Below are 15006 nucleotides of genomic sequence, written 5' to 3'. Positions count from 1 at the left end.
GACACATATACATATATGTGTATTATATACATGTGTATGTATGTGTGTGTATATGTGTGTGTGTGTATATACCACATCTTCTTTATCCATTCATCTGTCGATGGACATCTGGGTTCTTTCCATATTTTGGCTATTGTGGACATTGCTACTATAAACATTGCGGTGCATGTGCCCATTCGAATCACTATGTTTGTAACCTTTGGATTATTATTATTATTATTATTATTATTAAGTATAGCTGATCTACAATGGTATATTAGTTTCATGTGCACAACGTAATGATTCAGACTTCCAGTTATAAAATGAGTAAGTCATGGAGATGAAAAGTACAACCCAGGGAATAGAGTCAAAAATACTGTAATAGCTTTGTATGGTGACAGATGGTAACTACACTTAACATGGTAGGCTTCATAAGAGTCTTTACCCTTCCTCAAAGAGAAGGTGTGTCTACGGCTCCTAGTGGACCAGCTAGAGACTGAAAGGAGAAAAGTTCAGTAAAGGGAGCTGGCTAGAGATGTTTCATATGTCCTCCTCTACCATTTGCTAGCCCAAGCTTCCAGTCAGCCATATTCTTAGAACCTTCATTTTCTGATTTGTAGGCATATTATAGTAATCTCACTTTAGGCATATTTTGCACTGTTTTTCCTTTGTAGCATAAATGTTCAGATTACCTGTCCTTTAAACAGTGCTTGCACAGACCATAAAGTCTTTCCTTAGAAACTGACTCAACCTTATATGCTGCTGCTGGTTTTGAGTAAATGGGCTAAATCTTGCAGCCAAGCCTCAATGCAAACAAAAACATTCTCTTGTCAAGCATTTTCTGGTTTGTTCAACTCCATTACAGGGCTGCCTTTAAAAAAAAGTTAAAACCCACAAAGAGCAAAACACAAGCCCTGGGAAGACAGTTTGCAGCCACATCAGCTCAGATCACCAGGATAGAAAAAAAGCAGGGCCCTCATTGTCCAGAGCATCATTTTCTCCAGACTTTCATCTTATGTTCTTCTGCTATTTTAATTTCACCACTTCAAAATGGGGGGAAATAGGTTAATAGTTTCCATGAGTTTAGACTGTGACCAGAGGCATACTAAGCAATTTCAGAACCTCCAGCAACCACAGCTTTGAGGAGAGGATGGTGATGAATTTACCAATTCATTTGGGGATGGATTCCGGAGTCTGGAGAGTCAGACCAGTCCAATAATGCCTGAGTAGGATGTAAACAGTTTTCCTTCATTCATTCTTTTTGCACACATTCATCCTCGGTTTAGTTTTATTCCAGGTAGTATACTGGGTATAGTATGAGACCACAGAATACCTTCTTAAGACATGGTCTCTGAGGCCTGCATTACCCTGATACCAAAACCAGATTAAGGCACCACAAAAAAAAAAAAAGGAAAAAGGAACCTACAGACCACTATCACTGATGAACACAGATGCAAAAGTCTTCAACAAAACAGTAGCAAACCGAATCCAACAATATATGAAAAAAAATCATTCACTATGATCAAGTGGGATTTATTCCTGGTTTTCAAGGGTGGTTCAGTATTCACAAATCAATCAATGTGATACATCACATCAACAAGAGAAAGGTTAAAAACCATATGGTCATTTTGATAGATGCAGAAAAAGCATTTGGTAAAGTACAACATTCATGATAAAAACCCTCAACAAAGTAGACTTGGAGGGAATATACCTCAACATAATAAAGACCATAGATGAAAAACCCATAGCTAACATCATACTCAATGATAAAAAAAAACTGAGTTTTTCCCCTAAGATCAGGAACAAGACTACAATGTCTACCCTTGCCACTTTTATTCAACATAGTACTAGAAGTTCTAGCCACAGCACTCAGGCAAGAGAAAGAAAAAGCCTCCAAATTGGTAAGGAAGAAGTAAAACTTTGACTACTTGCAGATGACATGGTACTACATATAGAAAGCCCTAAAGACTCCACCAAAAAAACTACTGGAACTGAACAAATAAATTCTGTAAGGTCACAGAATACAAAATCAATATGCAGAAATCCATTGTATTTCTATATAATAATAATGAAGCAACAGAAAGAGAAATTAAGAAAGCAATCCCATTTACAATTGCACCAAAAATAATGAAATACCTAGTAACAAACTTATCCAAGGAGATAAAAAACCTGTACTCTGAAAACTATACATCATTGATGAAAGAAACTTAAGATAACACAAATGGAAAGATATTCCATGCTCATGGATTGAAAAAACAAATATTGGTTTTTGTTTGTTTGTTTGTTTGTTTTTATTATTTATTTTGACAGAGAGAGAACACAAGCAGGGGGAGTGGGAGAGGGAGAAGCAGGCTTCCCGCGGAGCAGGGAGCCCAATGCGGGGCTCGATCCCAGGACCCCGGGATCATGACCTGAGCCGAAGGCAGATGCTTAACGACTGAGCCACCCAGGCACCCCACAAATATTGTTAAAATGTACATAGTACCCAAAGCAATCTACAGATTTAATGCAATCCCCATCAAAATACCAACAGCATTTTCCACAGAACTAGAATAAAAAACCCTAAAATTTGTATGGAACTGCAAAAGACCCCGAACAGCCACAACAATCTTGAAAAAGAAAAAACAAAGTTGAAGGTATCACAGTTCCAGATTTCAAGTTATACTACAAATCTGTAGTAATCAAAACAGTATGGTATTGGCACAAAAATAGACACATAGATCAATGAAACAGGATAGAAAGCCCAGAAACAAAGCCACAATTACATGGTCAATTAATCTTTGATACAAAGGCAAGAATGTGCAATGGGAAAAAGTCTCTTCAAATAAATGGTATTGGGAAAACTGCTACATGCAAAAGAATGAAACTAGACCACTTTCTTACACCATACACAAAATGGATTAATGACCTAAATGTGAGATCTGAAACCATAAAAATCCTAGAAGAGAGCACAGGCAGTAATTTCTCTGATATTGGCCATAGCAACATTTTTTCTAGATATGTCTCCTGAGGCAAGGAAATAACAGCAAAAATAAACTATTGGGACTATATCAAAATAAAAAGCTTCTGCACAGTGAAGGAAACAACAAAACTAAAAGACAACCAACTAAACATGAGAAAATATTTGCAAGTGACATATCCAATAAAGGGTTAGTATCCAAAGTATATAATGTATACAACTCAGCACACACACACACACACACACACACAATAATCCAATTAATAAATGGGCAGAAAGCAAGAACAGACATTTCTCCAAAGACATCCAGATGGCCGACAGAAAAGATGCTCAATATCACCGTCAGGACAGTGCAAATCTAAACTATTATCAGAATGGCTAAAAATCAAAAACACAAGAAACAACAAGCGTTGGCAAAGATTTGGAGAATAAGGGACCCTTGTGTATTATTGGTTGGAATGCAAACTGGTGCAGCCACTATGGAAAAATCGTAGGGAGGTTCCTCAAAAAGTTAAAAATAGAACTATCCTGAGATCCAGGATCGCACTACTGAGTTTTTACCCAAAAAATTCAAAAACACCATTTTGAAAGGATACATGATTCCATATGTTTATTGCAGCATTATTTACAGTGGCTAAATTATGGAAGCACCCCAAATGTCCATCGATAGATGAATGGATAAAGAAGATGTGGTGTGTATATACACAATGGAATATTACTCAGCCACAAAAAAAGAATGAAATCTTGCCATTTGTAACAATATGGATGAAGCTAGAATGTATAATGCTAAGCAAAAGAGGACAGTCAAAGAATAACAAATACCATATGATGTCACTCATATGTGGAATTTAAGAAACAAAGCAAATGAGCAAAGGGGAAAAAGAGAGTGAGAAACCAAGAAACAGACTCTTAACTACAGAAAACAGACTGATGGCTACCAGAGGGGAGGTGGGTAGGGGATGGGTGAAATAGGTGAAGGGGATTAAGAGTACACTTACCATGATGAGCACCGTGTGATATATAGAATCATTGTGGTTTTTGAATCATTGTAATATATAGAATCATTGAATCACTATACTGTACACCTGAAACTAATATAACCCCATGTTAACTGCACTGGAATTAAAATTTAAAACTTTAAAAAGAAAGACATGACCCTTTCGCTAAAGAAATTAGTTTGCACAGATGTGCAAATAACTTTTTTAAGACTTTATTTGTCAGAGAGAGAGCAAGCACAAGCAGGGGGAGCGGCAGGCAGAGGGAGAAGCAAGGGGCCCGAAGCAGGATCCCAGCACCCTGGGATCATGACCTAAGCCAAACGCAGATGCTTAAGTGACCAAGCCACCCAGACATCCCACAAATAATTTCAATACAGTGGACACTGTAAGTGCTATAAGCAGTGCTAATTAAGTACTTGGGAAGGGTAGAGAAAGAAGGAGTTGATTCCAACTGAAGGCATGCAGCAAGGCTTCACTGGAGAGTTGTCTTCTGACCTGTACCTTGAAAGGTCAAAATGACAAATTGTGATTCATGCTAGGCATTAGCCAGTGCACAGAAGTATGGAAGTCTCTTACAGGTTTGAATAAGAGTGAACAGTCTGAGACATTAGGGAAATCTGACCCTAGAAAAGGAGGTTGAATGTCAAGTGAGGATTTAGGTCTTTTCACATTGTAGAGCCATAGAAGTTTTTGCTAGCAGCAAAGTTCCTTGGTCACATCTGTGTTTTGGAAAGGAAACCAGAAGTCACTTTGGATATAGGGAAGTGTTACAGGAGGAGAGATGCAGACAAGGAAGCCAATCAAAGACTTGCTGTGGTTGAGACTTCAGCACACTAGTTATCCACCTATAGGCATTTCTTACGTCATGGCCATTTAAAGGTTCTCATGGTAAGAAGGCAATTCCAGTTCTGCATCTTTCTAATCAGATCCCCATCCCAGGTTTATTCTAGAGTGTAAACTCTGCATCAGTCCAGACATCTCACTTGGAATATAGCATGTTACTCGTGAAACATAGTTGTTTGGTAAGACAGCATGGGATTCTAGGGAAGGATGGAAAGTTAATAGCTAATTTTATCAGTCTTTCTGCGTCCTGACTCAATATATGGTATCCTTTTGCAGGAGAGTTTTTGTTTTTCATTTTTAAAGTTCAGTATATTTTTAAAGCCAGAAAAATTGACTTTCGTAATTCACTTCTCAAAACTAGAACCCCTCTAGATTCAACATTTCTATCAAGAGTTCACAACACTAAACTTGGAGGTGGTATTCGAATCAAGGCTTAAAAGAATCAAAAGCCTCATTGATTGTGCTGAGCTCTGATTGGGCTCTACACCCGGCATGCTCTGCGTGTCTCCATCGTCAGGCAGACCACTCTAAAATCTTAAGGTCCTTGGTGACCCTACCAGGTTTTTGATGACTAATCAAGTTTTAGAATAGTGAAGTGTTCTTCCAGTGGAGAACCTGGGGTGTGTAGTTCAGGGGTCAAAAAACTACAGCTTGCTTTTGCTTTTGCTTTTGTAAATAAAGTTTTATTGGAACACAGTCATGCCCGTCTACTTAGTACTGTTTACAACTCCTTTCACCCTATGACAGCAGAACTGAACTGCTGCAACTGGACCAGAAATATTTTCTCTACGTGCCTTAACAGAAATGTTTGCCATCAACCCTGCAATAGTGGTAGAAAAGGGAGAGAAGTCAGAAGACATGTGTTCTAAATCTTAAATTTGCCACCACCTATCTGGGTAGATTTAGAAAAGACACTTGATCTACTTGATCTATTTCATGTGTCTCCTTGATACGCACTCTACCTTCTTCCAAGTACTGTGATAGGCACACAAGCCAATGTGTCTGTAAGGTGCTGGTCATGCTGTAAGGGACTAAATACTTGGAGCTCTGCAAGTCCCAACCTAACACTGGAATGTTTCTTTCCCTCCCCAGAATACCCTGGAGCAGTGCAGTGTGTGCTCCAAGCCCATCATGGAGCGGATTCTGCGAGCCACCGGGAAGGCCTATCATCCTCACTGCTTTACCTGTGTGATGTGCCACCGCAGCCTTGATGGGATCCCATTCACCGTGGACGCTGGTGGCCTCATTCACTGCATTGAGGACTTCCACAAGTAGGCAGTCTACTCTGTTCCCTCGAGCCTGCCAGTCCTCCTGGAGTCTGTTCTCACTGCCTGCTATCTGGGCCATGCATTCTTCTCTCTCAGAGCTGTAGAATCTCAGGATTTGGTGGGACCTTAAAAAGAGCTTGTTTATCACCTCCTCTAATGCAGGAATGGGTATCAGTTAATCCAGCTGGTCATTCAGTCTGGCTTCTGCTTGATCAGTCACATCTTTGTGTGGCTCTGATACTGAGAAAGTTGACTCAGCTGCAGAATATGTGTATTGGAAAGAAGAAGGATCCTGGGGTAGCCTTCCCTGACCTATACATGAACAAGATGTGTTACAGTGGACAAATTGCTCAATGGCTCTGAGCTTTTCAGTCTGGTCATTAGAACAGAGCCTGTCTTAAAGCTCCCCAGGTGTGACAGCCCAAGATTCTCTCTAGGGCTGACCTCTACATCTTTGCCCATCTTCAGAGAGGAGGTCACAGGGAGATGGAGATGGACACAGAACAATTCACTCCCTCTTCCTAACACAAGCCTTTACATTCCCGGTCTGCTTCATGTCATTAGCAACATATTCACATCCTCCCATAACCTGTTTCCCTACCCAAGCCTTCTCTTCCTCAGGACACTTTCTAATAACCTTAATGAATGCAGCCTTGTGCAGTCTTTTGAGGAAGATTAGAAAGTAGATTCTCAAGGTCAAGACCGCTTACTCATGGGCCTGGAAAAAATGTGTCCTTATTCAGTTTTCCCATTCATTGGGCCCTCTTTCCCCTATTATAGCTAGGGTTTTCATGAAAATTGTACAGTTTTGTGTTTTGCTTCTTTTTATTTGGCCCCCTTCTTAGTTGGCAAATTGGTTGATGACATTTGTTGCATATATTTAGGAACGATACGAAAGCCATAGCGATGATCTGTAAGTGGTAGGCACAGAGGCTTTCTGGCTTGCTTGCTGGGCAGTCTGGGTCTTTGAGGATAGTCCAAAGTTCTCACAGAGATAAAGCTCATGTGGCTCCCCAGTTTGGGTCTCCATTTTATGACCTCCAGATGTGCAGTTTTGTGGGTTAATTTTCACCACTCTGTTGATTGTCAACAATCAGGAGGAAATTGCCACAGGCAGTTTGGGGACCTGAGACTCCACTGTTTTAAAAGTGAATTTCCTGACCACTTTCCAAGTAGCAAAGAAAGTGAAAACCTCACCAAAAGACGTGAGGCTGAATGAATTAAAAAAAAAGAAAAAAACAGGCAGGAATTCTCAACCTGAATTAGACAAGTAAGGGCTCACTTTGAAAGGGCAGTCACAGCATAAATTGTACTTCACGTTATTGATATTTTTAGCTTGTAATTACACATAAAAAAAAAAACTGTATCTATTTAAGGGAAGTGAAAAGCTACCACTGGGGAGTGTGTTTCTGTCACGGTTTCTCTCCTTTCTTCGACGTACCCTAATCCAAGGAGGACTGGTAGATGTAATCCGAGCACACATGTTTCTGTTGCTTGGAAAAGACTGATCTATTACACCCCCCAACTAAAACAGGAAATCAATTCTGACAAATGGAAGTTTATATCTCTGCCATTTATCTTTCATTTCTAAGAGTGAGGAGCATAATTAGAGACTTGGGACTGGTGACATAAGTGGGTCTGAACACTCCAGACAAGCAGTCTTAGCAGCTAAGAAGGAAGAACCATCTCCAAGCCCCAGGTCCACCTCCCAGCCCCACCACCACCACCAATTCAATAACATGTTAAAACATAAATTATTTTTTTTTAAATAATGTTGTCTGCATGATTGGCAGGTATGTGGGGGGGAAAGCTTTTTGATCTTTTCACCATTTCCCAAAGGAAAATAAGAGATACATTTTACAGAACTCTATTTCTGAGCCTTGAAAGTACTAGAACACAAAACGGCTAAAAGCCCCACCCAGGGTGGGCACTGCCAGGCTAACGAGAGGGTACATGGGGGGATACAGCCTCCTTCTGCGGACTATTTTGGGGGGCCTTGTTCTTGGTCTCCCTCAATGAGCTTTTAGGAAACACCTTTCAATTCAATTCCACCACGTCTACAAAGAGCCCTCTGTGTGCTCAGTGCTAAAGGAGAGAGATACAAGGAGAGAAACTGCAGGGGTAGAAAATGCACAGACAGAGAGAAAAGCCCCTGTCAGCAAGGAGCTTGCCAGAAGGAGGGGGAGAATCAGCACAGAGTATGTATGGTATCAGGCAGAAGGGGCCAGACACGATGAGACAGGCATGGGCAAAGGCTTGAGCTGTCAAGTCAGAGGAGATTACTTGGCCCTGAGATCTGGGGAGGCTTCTGGAAGCAGAATTTGAAGAGTATTTTAAGTGAGAAACGGAGATTCCTGACAGCAGGAACAACTCAGGAAATCAAGAAGGGCATGAAGTGAGGAAGGGCTTCTCTACATTCATGGAAGATTTGCTTGGCTGTAATTAGAGCAGCCTAGGAATGGAAGTTACTGTGAGATACAGAAGGCCCATGACAAGGGATTCATCTCGCCTGCTTAGCATCCTGTTTTCTAAGCCAGTGCTTCCCAAATGTTAATGTGCTTACAAGTCACCTAGGGATCTTGTTAAGCTGCAAATTCTAATTCAGTAGGTCTGAGGTGGGACCTACAATTCTGCATTTCTGACAAGCTCCCCAGTGGTCTTGGACTGCACTTTGAGTAATAAGCTTCCCAAATACTATTCTTAAGGCCTTGTAAATGGGCCATCCCCTGCATAACCACCTTCAGTCAAGGTTGGCCCAAGTCCTCCATCCTATTAGGTACCAACTCTTTTCCCATATGTTATTTCAGATGACTGCTCAAACTAGTTCCCTGGCAAACTGACTGTATCCACCCTTATCAAAACACACACACACACACACATACACACACACTTTCGCCTTTCACCTAAATAGCCCTCTTTCAAGCCCCAACTCATTTACCACTTCCTCTGAGAACACCTCCCTGACCTCAACTCCTCTCTCTCCCCTGTTTGAATTTACATCTCTTTCTCTATGTTCTATAGGGTTTTGTAAATCAGGTATAGCTAGTACTTAACCATAGCCTGATTAGTAATAAAGAATATACATACACACACACAGTTTTACCCTTACCACCTTCGACCATTTTTGCAACATGACAGGATCTGTATATCTCAACTAATAGACCAAATGCAGAAATATATAGAACTCCCTCACCAGTCTGACTGCTGGAGTCCTAGTTTATTTCTGTTTTCCCAGTGCCAGGACAGTGAGCTCAGAAAAGCCAGCTTATTTAACTGACCCTTTCATTGCATTGAGCCTTTATTTCACTATCTGTGCTTTCTTATCGGAGATATTACACTCGTCCACTTATTTGTCTAATCAGCACCCATTTGTCGATTGCCAGAAATGTGCCAGGACAAAGATGATGAAGACCGGCCCTCTCTGAGCCTTGGTTCCTGTGGCTGTGAACAGAAATGATAAGAACTATTTCTTCATAATGTTGCTGTCAGTGAAAAATGAGGTCAAGTGCACAGTGCTTAACAAGGCTTGGCACATAATAAGCACACAATATATGGTAGCCGTTTGAACCATCAAAAGTGTTTTTTTCTCAGATTTATTTTATTATTATTATTATTATTGTCTGCTTAGTGAGCTGATCCTTGACACTGACCACCTGGGATTTAGAACAGTCTTCAAAATGCCAGCCAAGGAACACTGTGGGGACTGTGGAAACCACTTCCTGTCTCTTCACTTTGTTTTTTCCCATCATGGAAATGAGGCCAATTGGTAGGAAGGAATCATTACTCAGCAAGAATACAATTTACGCCTTTCCAAAGAGGAAGGACCTTGAGATTGAACAGAAAGGTCCAAGTAACATCTTTTTATTAGAGCAATATGGCAGACACTTCATTTCGTTAGATATAGCCTAAAATTCTGCTGTCTGCCCCGGTCACCGTTGTTTCTGGAGATTCAGAGATTGAGCAAAACCTGCCAGCTGGAAGCTCAGTTTAATGGTCCCCAAAGATGTGCAAATAAGTACTACTAAAATAGGCAAATTCAGTGAAAGATATTTTATCCTAAAGAAGTAAGTAATTGTAGTTGAGGAAAGAAGGGCAAGCTCACAGTTCAATGACAGGCAAGACATACTTCTGACCTCCCTGAGTTTATAGTCTCGATGGGCTTGGGGAAAGGAAATTCTGCACTGAATTCCAGAAGCCTGCTTATTTCACTACCGATGACCCAGATTCAAAAATAATCAGGTAGTCCAAAGCAGTTTTTTGTTGTTTTGTTTTTTTTGTACCACTGAGTGTAAACTTCTCGCATAAAATGCCAATTATAACAACTCTGATTACTGCTGCAGTTGTACCATGATCCTTTTAATTTTTCTTTCATAGCAATCAATTGATCTGCTGCTTAATTCATATTTATTTAGATTGCAGCCACACAGATGCCTTTTGGGTGCTGCCAAGAAAATTAATATGTACATATCGAGTATAATGTATGTAAAAATGCTTTGACAACCATAAAGTGCTCTGCAAAGTATTAGATTACTATCATTATTTCTTTTTCAGTCTCACTACAAATAGATAAATTTTAACATCATTAATCTCAAAACCATTACCATGAAAAAAACCGACTCGCACAGTCTGTTTGTCCTTTTTTTTTTTTTTTCATCTCTTCAGTTTTTATCCATGGCCATTTCAAATCATGTCTCATTCCACACCTTCTCAAATGCCACCCCTAATTTCCAGGAGATGCAGATGAATGCACAGCCTGTATTTGCAGCCTCTTAATCTGTTATGAGAACAAGTTTTAGGGCCATCGGTCATAATAAGGAATAGTAAGAGATCAGGAAATTAAAATTCCTCACAACAGTTAATCTCAAAAGCACACGTATGTATATGCGTATCTACACACGTAAGTGTCCACACCTTTTGGAAGTGCTAAGACCCTCTAAAAACAGCTTTTGAACTTTTTTTTTCTTTTCAAACCAGAGTTTAACACAACTGAAACTTCGGAAGTGCAAACTTGGTCATAGTGAGTTTGGTGTAAAGTGTGGTGTGTTTAAACTCACTAACCTCTACTGTTTTGACAAGATATGTGGCTGAGATTTCTTGTGTTAATTCCTAGAGCTCAGTTTCCGAGAAAGAGGCTCTAATAAGTGGGAATGACACAGTTACCAACCTTAGAATAGTTGTGGAGGGCCCAGGGAGCACATATAAAAGTCTAGGAGCAAAAGTCAAGCAAGACAAAGTCAAGCAAAGAAAACAAGTAAGGGCCCCCAGGACCCTGCCCTAGCCCAGGGTCTGTGTTTGCAATCTATCCACCAGCAAACTTCATGCCACATATCAAGTGGCCAATAGCTCCTAGATGCTCTTCATGCATAAGCAGTACATGTACTAACTCCCCACCTCACCAAATATCACAATGTTCATGGTCTAGAAGGACCTCAACAGTCACCAAGTCTAAGTCCCTTATTATACAGCTGAGGAAGCAGACCCAGAGAAGGAAAGTGACTTGCTCAAGGTCACACAAGATGCCAGAGAAAATGTCCTGACCCTGGGCTGACTCCTTTTCTTTTCACTTCTGGGTCTCCCCCATTTGTCAGTGTCCATCCTCAGCATCTAACCAGACCTGTGTCTCCATTTTCAGGAAATTTGCCCCTCGATGTTCTGTGTGCAAGGAGCCTATCATGCCAGCCCCAGGCCAGGAGGAGACTGTCCGGATTGTGGCTCTCGATCGCGATTTCCATGTTCATTGCTACCGCTGTGAGGTCTGTGGCCAGCGCCCCCACCCCCTGTCAGTGCATGACGGGCATTGAAAGTCCCAACAGAGCTGGTTTTCTCAAACACAGCAATTAATCAATCTGGGAAAGCCCCCTGGTGCCTGTGTTCACAGAACTTGGGTTTTAGATCTTAGGCCTTCATTTAATGCTAGTGACACTGGAGAAGTCACTTTACCACTCAGTCTCAATTTCCCCACCTGTGAAAAGGACTCAGATTCTTATGAACTTCTCCAAATTTGGCTGAGCGAGCAAAATGCAAAACTGTATATTAAAGGACATTGTAAATCACGAAGTGCTACATTAGGGACAAATGGTATTCTTGGTACTATTCTTATTATTGTTCCCCTGACTCTTACACCTCTCAAAGGGTTGGGAACTTGATGCTCCAAGTCCAAGGAGATTGGTTGAGTTACAGGCACCGACTGAGCACATAAGACAGGCGGTCAGGTGGCTGCTAAGGGCTCCGGGGAGGTATGCACAGGTGCTCTGGGAACACACACAAGAGGCCTCTTGCCCAAGGGACATGTAGTCATTTCTACAGCAAAGGGCAGAAGTCCTTCCCATAATCTGTGTATCAAAAGGGCACTATGTTCGGAAAGTGATTTTAAAATGTTTTCTTATTCTGCTTCTAGTTACCCAGAGACCCCCCTTTGAAGCCATTTTCTTGTTTTCTACTAGCTCTCCTGAGGACAGGACTTATCAGCTCCCTCTTCTCTCTGGGAAGGAGAGTATAAACTGCCTTACACCACACCCTCACACACTGGTTCATCTAGTCCCACTGGGTGATCTTCCCAGGACACCGGGGACAGGGCCGCCCCTGGCTCTCTGGGACTGCGTTCATTCCACTCACTGCTCTGGCCGAAACCCACCACCTGGTTGATGTAGGGTTCTTTGTTTTGCCCTAGAGCCCAAGTGGCCTCCCTCTCTGGGTCCTTAACATGAGAAAAGATAATAAACTACCAGCTTTTACACCAGATTTTATGACTACAGAGGAACAACCACTGCCAGCCTTAAAACTGACCTGAATCATAAGTGTGAAAGAGCTAATAGATGCCTTCGAGGTCATTTTACAGATGGAGAAACTGAGGCTTAAAGAAGAAAAGCTTCCCAACATTGCTCACACACTTGCTATGCATACCAATAGGCTTTGACTTTTAACGGTTTTGGGTTTTGTGCCCAGAGTTGTGTGAAAAGTGCCTTTTCTCCTTCCAGATGAAATGAGAGCAGTACAAATTAGGTTTGCTTTAAAGTCCTGTGAAGTTTTTTTGTTTACAAAACAATGCTATAGCATGGGAGGAGCACTGAATTAGAAGAGGACAGACCATCATTCTAGTCGTACCTCAGACGCACGCTGCAGAACACTGGAGAAATCACTTCCCCCTCTGCTCCTCACCTCCCCATCTCTATAAACCAGGAGGGTGCGCTGGATGCCCCGGGTGGCCCCTCTGGGTTCTCAGAGTCAAGGCGTTGATGGTGCCAACACTGTGGTTGACTCCAGGCTCTTCACGGTGCCCAGGTGACCGTAGAGGTCAGCTCATTCAATGCTTACAGCCATGGCGTTTTTGAAATTTCCCTCTTTCTTTATCGCGATAAAAAGAGTTCATTTAATGCCATCATGCAGTGTCCCGAATGCCTCTAGAGTGGCAAAATAGCTGCTTGCTCGTTTTGGCAAACAAAGCCAGCTCCGGGGAGTCTGGTTCCTGCTGCTGTTGGTGGCTGTGGTGTTGGAGGCCCTACCCTTTCTGGCCTTGCACTTCACTGTTAGTCAAATGCAGGCATGAGCCCCAGTGACCTCCTTACTGTCTTAGTCAACGGCAGAAGCAGGGCATGCGGCGCTGGTGGGCTTTTAGACGAGTTCCTGCTGAAGTGAGCAAGGGCCAACACCGCCAGATGAAGTCCTGTATTTTTCTTTTCAAAGAAACTTCCATTTCCTCCAAAGGTAAGGGCCAGTATTTGGCGGTTACATGACACTTTCCAAAAATGGAGCTGCGGAAGTGCTTTTGATAGTAGTACGTTCCTTTGATCCTTTCCAGCTCTGTAGCTGCCTGCATTTGTTTCAAAGTACAGTCACATCCAGTTTCCTCTTTGATCCTCCCAACAGCTTGGTGAGGTAGGACATGCAGGAACTCTCTTCAGTGACACAGGGGCAGAGCTAAGGGGCGCCCCGGGAGGGGCCGTCTCCCCATCCAACACATTCCTCTGCACCACACTGTCTCCTCCAGAATGTGCCACAAACCAGTACTCCCAACATACTTCAGGGTTTTGTTTTCCCACTACACTTGGAGCCAGGATGCACAGCCTAGGGCTGGCCCTTCTGCGTAGAAGGAGGCACTCTACAGCCCTGCTTCTGCCCAGAAACGGCCAAGGAATTCTGTCCCTGTGCCTATGTTTTCCTTTTGAGAGATCCTTAGACTCGTGATAAAGGGTAAAGATGACTGAACGGTTAGGGATCTCCTCTTGTTTTGTTGTCTCTTGGTCTTGCTGTTTTTGTTGCTTGGGTGAGAGAACAAAACTACTACTTGGGGCCCCAGAGCCTTGGGTTCTTCTCCTATGAAGTAACCTGAGGGGGGTCATTTTACCCTGTAGTAAGTGGCCACATTATGGAGGCCTCAAACAGAAAGCTAAGGAATGCGGTCCTCACATCCGTAGTTTCCAGTTTCACTTACATCCTTTCCTTTTTTCCAGGATTGTGGCGGTCTCCTGTCCGAAGGAGATAACCAAGGCTGCTACCCTCTGGACGGACACATCCTCTGCAAGACCTGCAACTCTGCCCGCATCAGGGTGCTCACTGCCAAGGCCAGCACCGACCTTTAAATTCGGTCGCTTGCTTAGCTGGTTAGTCGGTGGCGCTGAAAAGAAGGAAACACAAGAAAAAGATAAGAAAAGAAATGGGAAAATACAGGAAAGGCAATCAAGCCATGGGATGGTCTCTGTTCTTCATCTAATATTAACCTTTCTTTAGAAGCACATAGATGATGAGTTTTTTTTTTTTTTAAGTTCTCACCAAATACACATTTCACATTTAATCATGTAAGACCTTGATGGGCCTTTGTTCCCAAGGACTTCCACATTTTTGCACGGATTATACTCCATCCCATTCACTTCTGCATTCCTGTAACTTTTAATCCCTATGTTTGTCTCACTTTTCATCTGGTTGAATGGCTTTTTTTAGTGTGGTATTTGCTGTCACACAG

General features: G+C 42.1%; 1 protein-coding gene across 2 annotated transcripts in view; it reads left to right on the top strand.

The window, feature by feature from the left end:
• The window catches only part of LOC110582716 (LIM domain containing preferred translocation partner in lipoma), a 424119-nt gene extending 409420 nt beyond the window's left edge, over positions 1-14699 (top strand). For both annotated transcript variants that reach the window (XM_044919939.1, XM_021692728.2), the window contains exons 7-9: positions 5872-6050; positions 11680-11800; positions 14498-14699. In XM_044919939.1, coding sequence (XP_044775874.1) covers positions 5872-6050; positions 11680-11800; positions 14498-14626 — 429 coding nt within the window. In that variant the 3' untranslated portion in view covers positions 14627-14699. The remainder of the gene's footprint in view (positions 1-5871; positions 6051-11679; positions 11801-14497) is intronic.
• The last annotated feature ends 307 nt before the right edge of the window (positions 14700-15006 follow it).

The sequence above is a fragment of the Neomonachus schauinslandi genome, chromosome 1, assembly GCF_002201575.2.
Source record: "Neomonachus schauinslandi chromosome 1, ASM220157v2, whole genome shotgun sequence".
NCBI classification, from domain to species: domain Eukaryota; kingdom Metazoa; phylum Chordata; class Mammalia; order Carnivora; family Phocidae; genus Neomonachus; species Neomonachus schauinslandi.
This window is presented reverse-complemented; position numbering and strand designations above follow the sequence as displayed.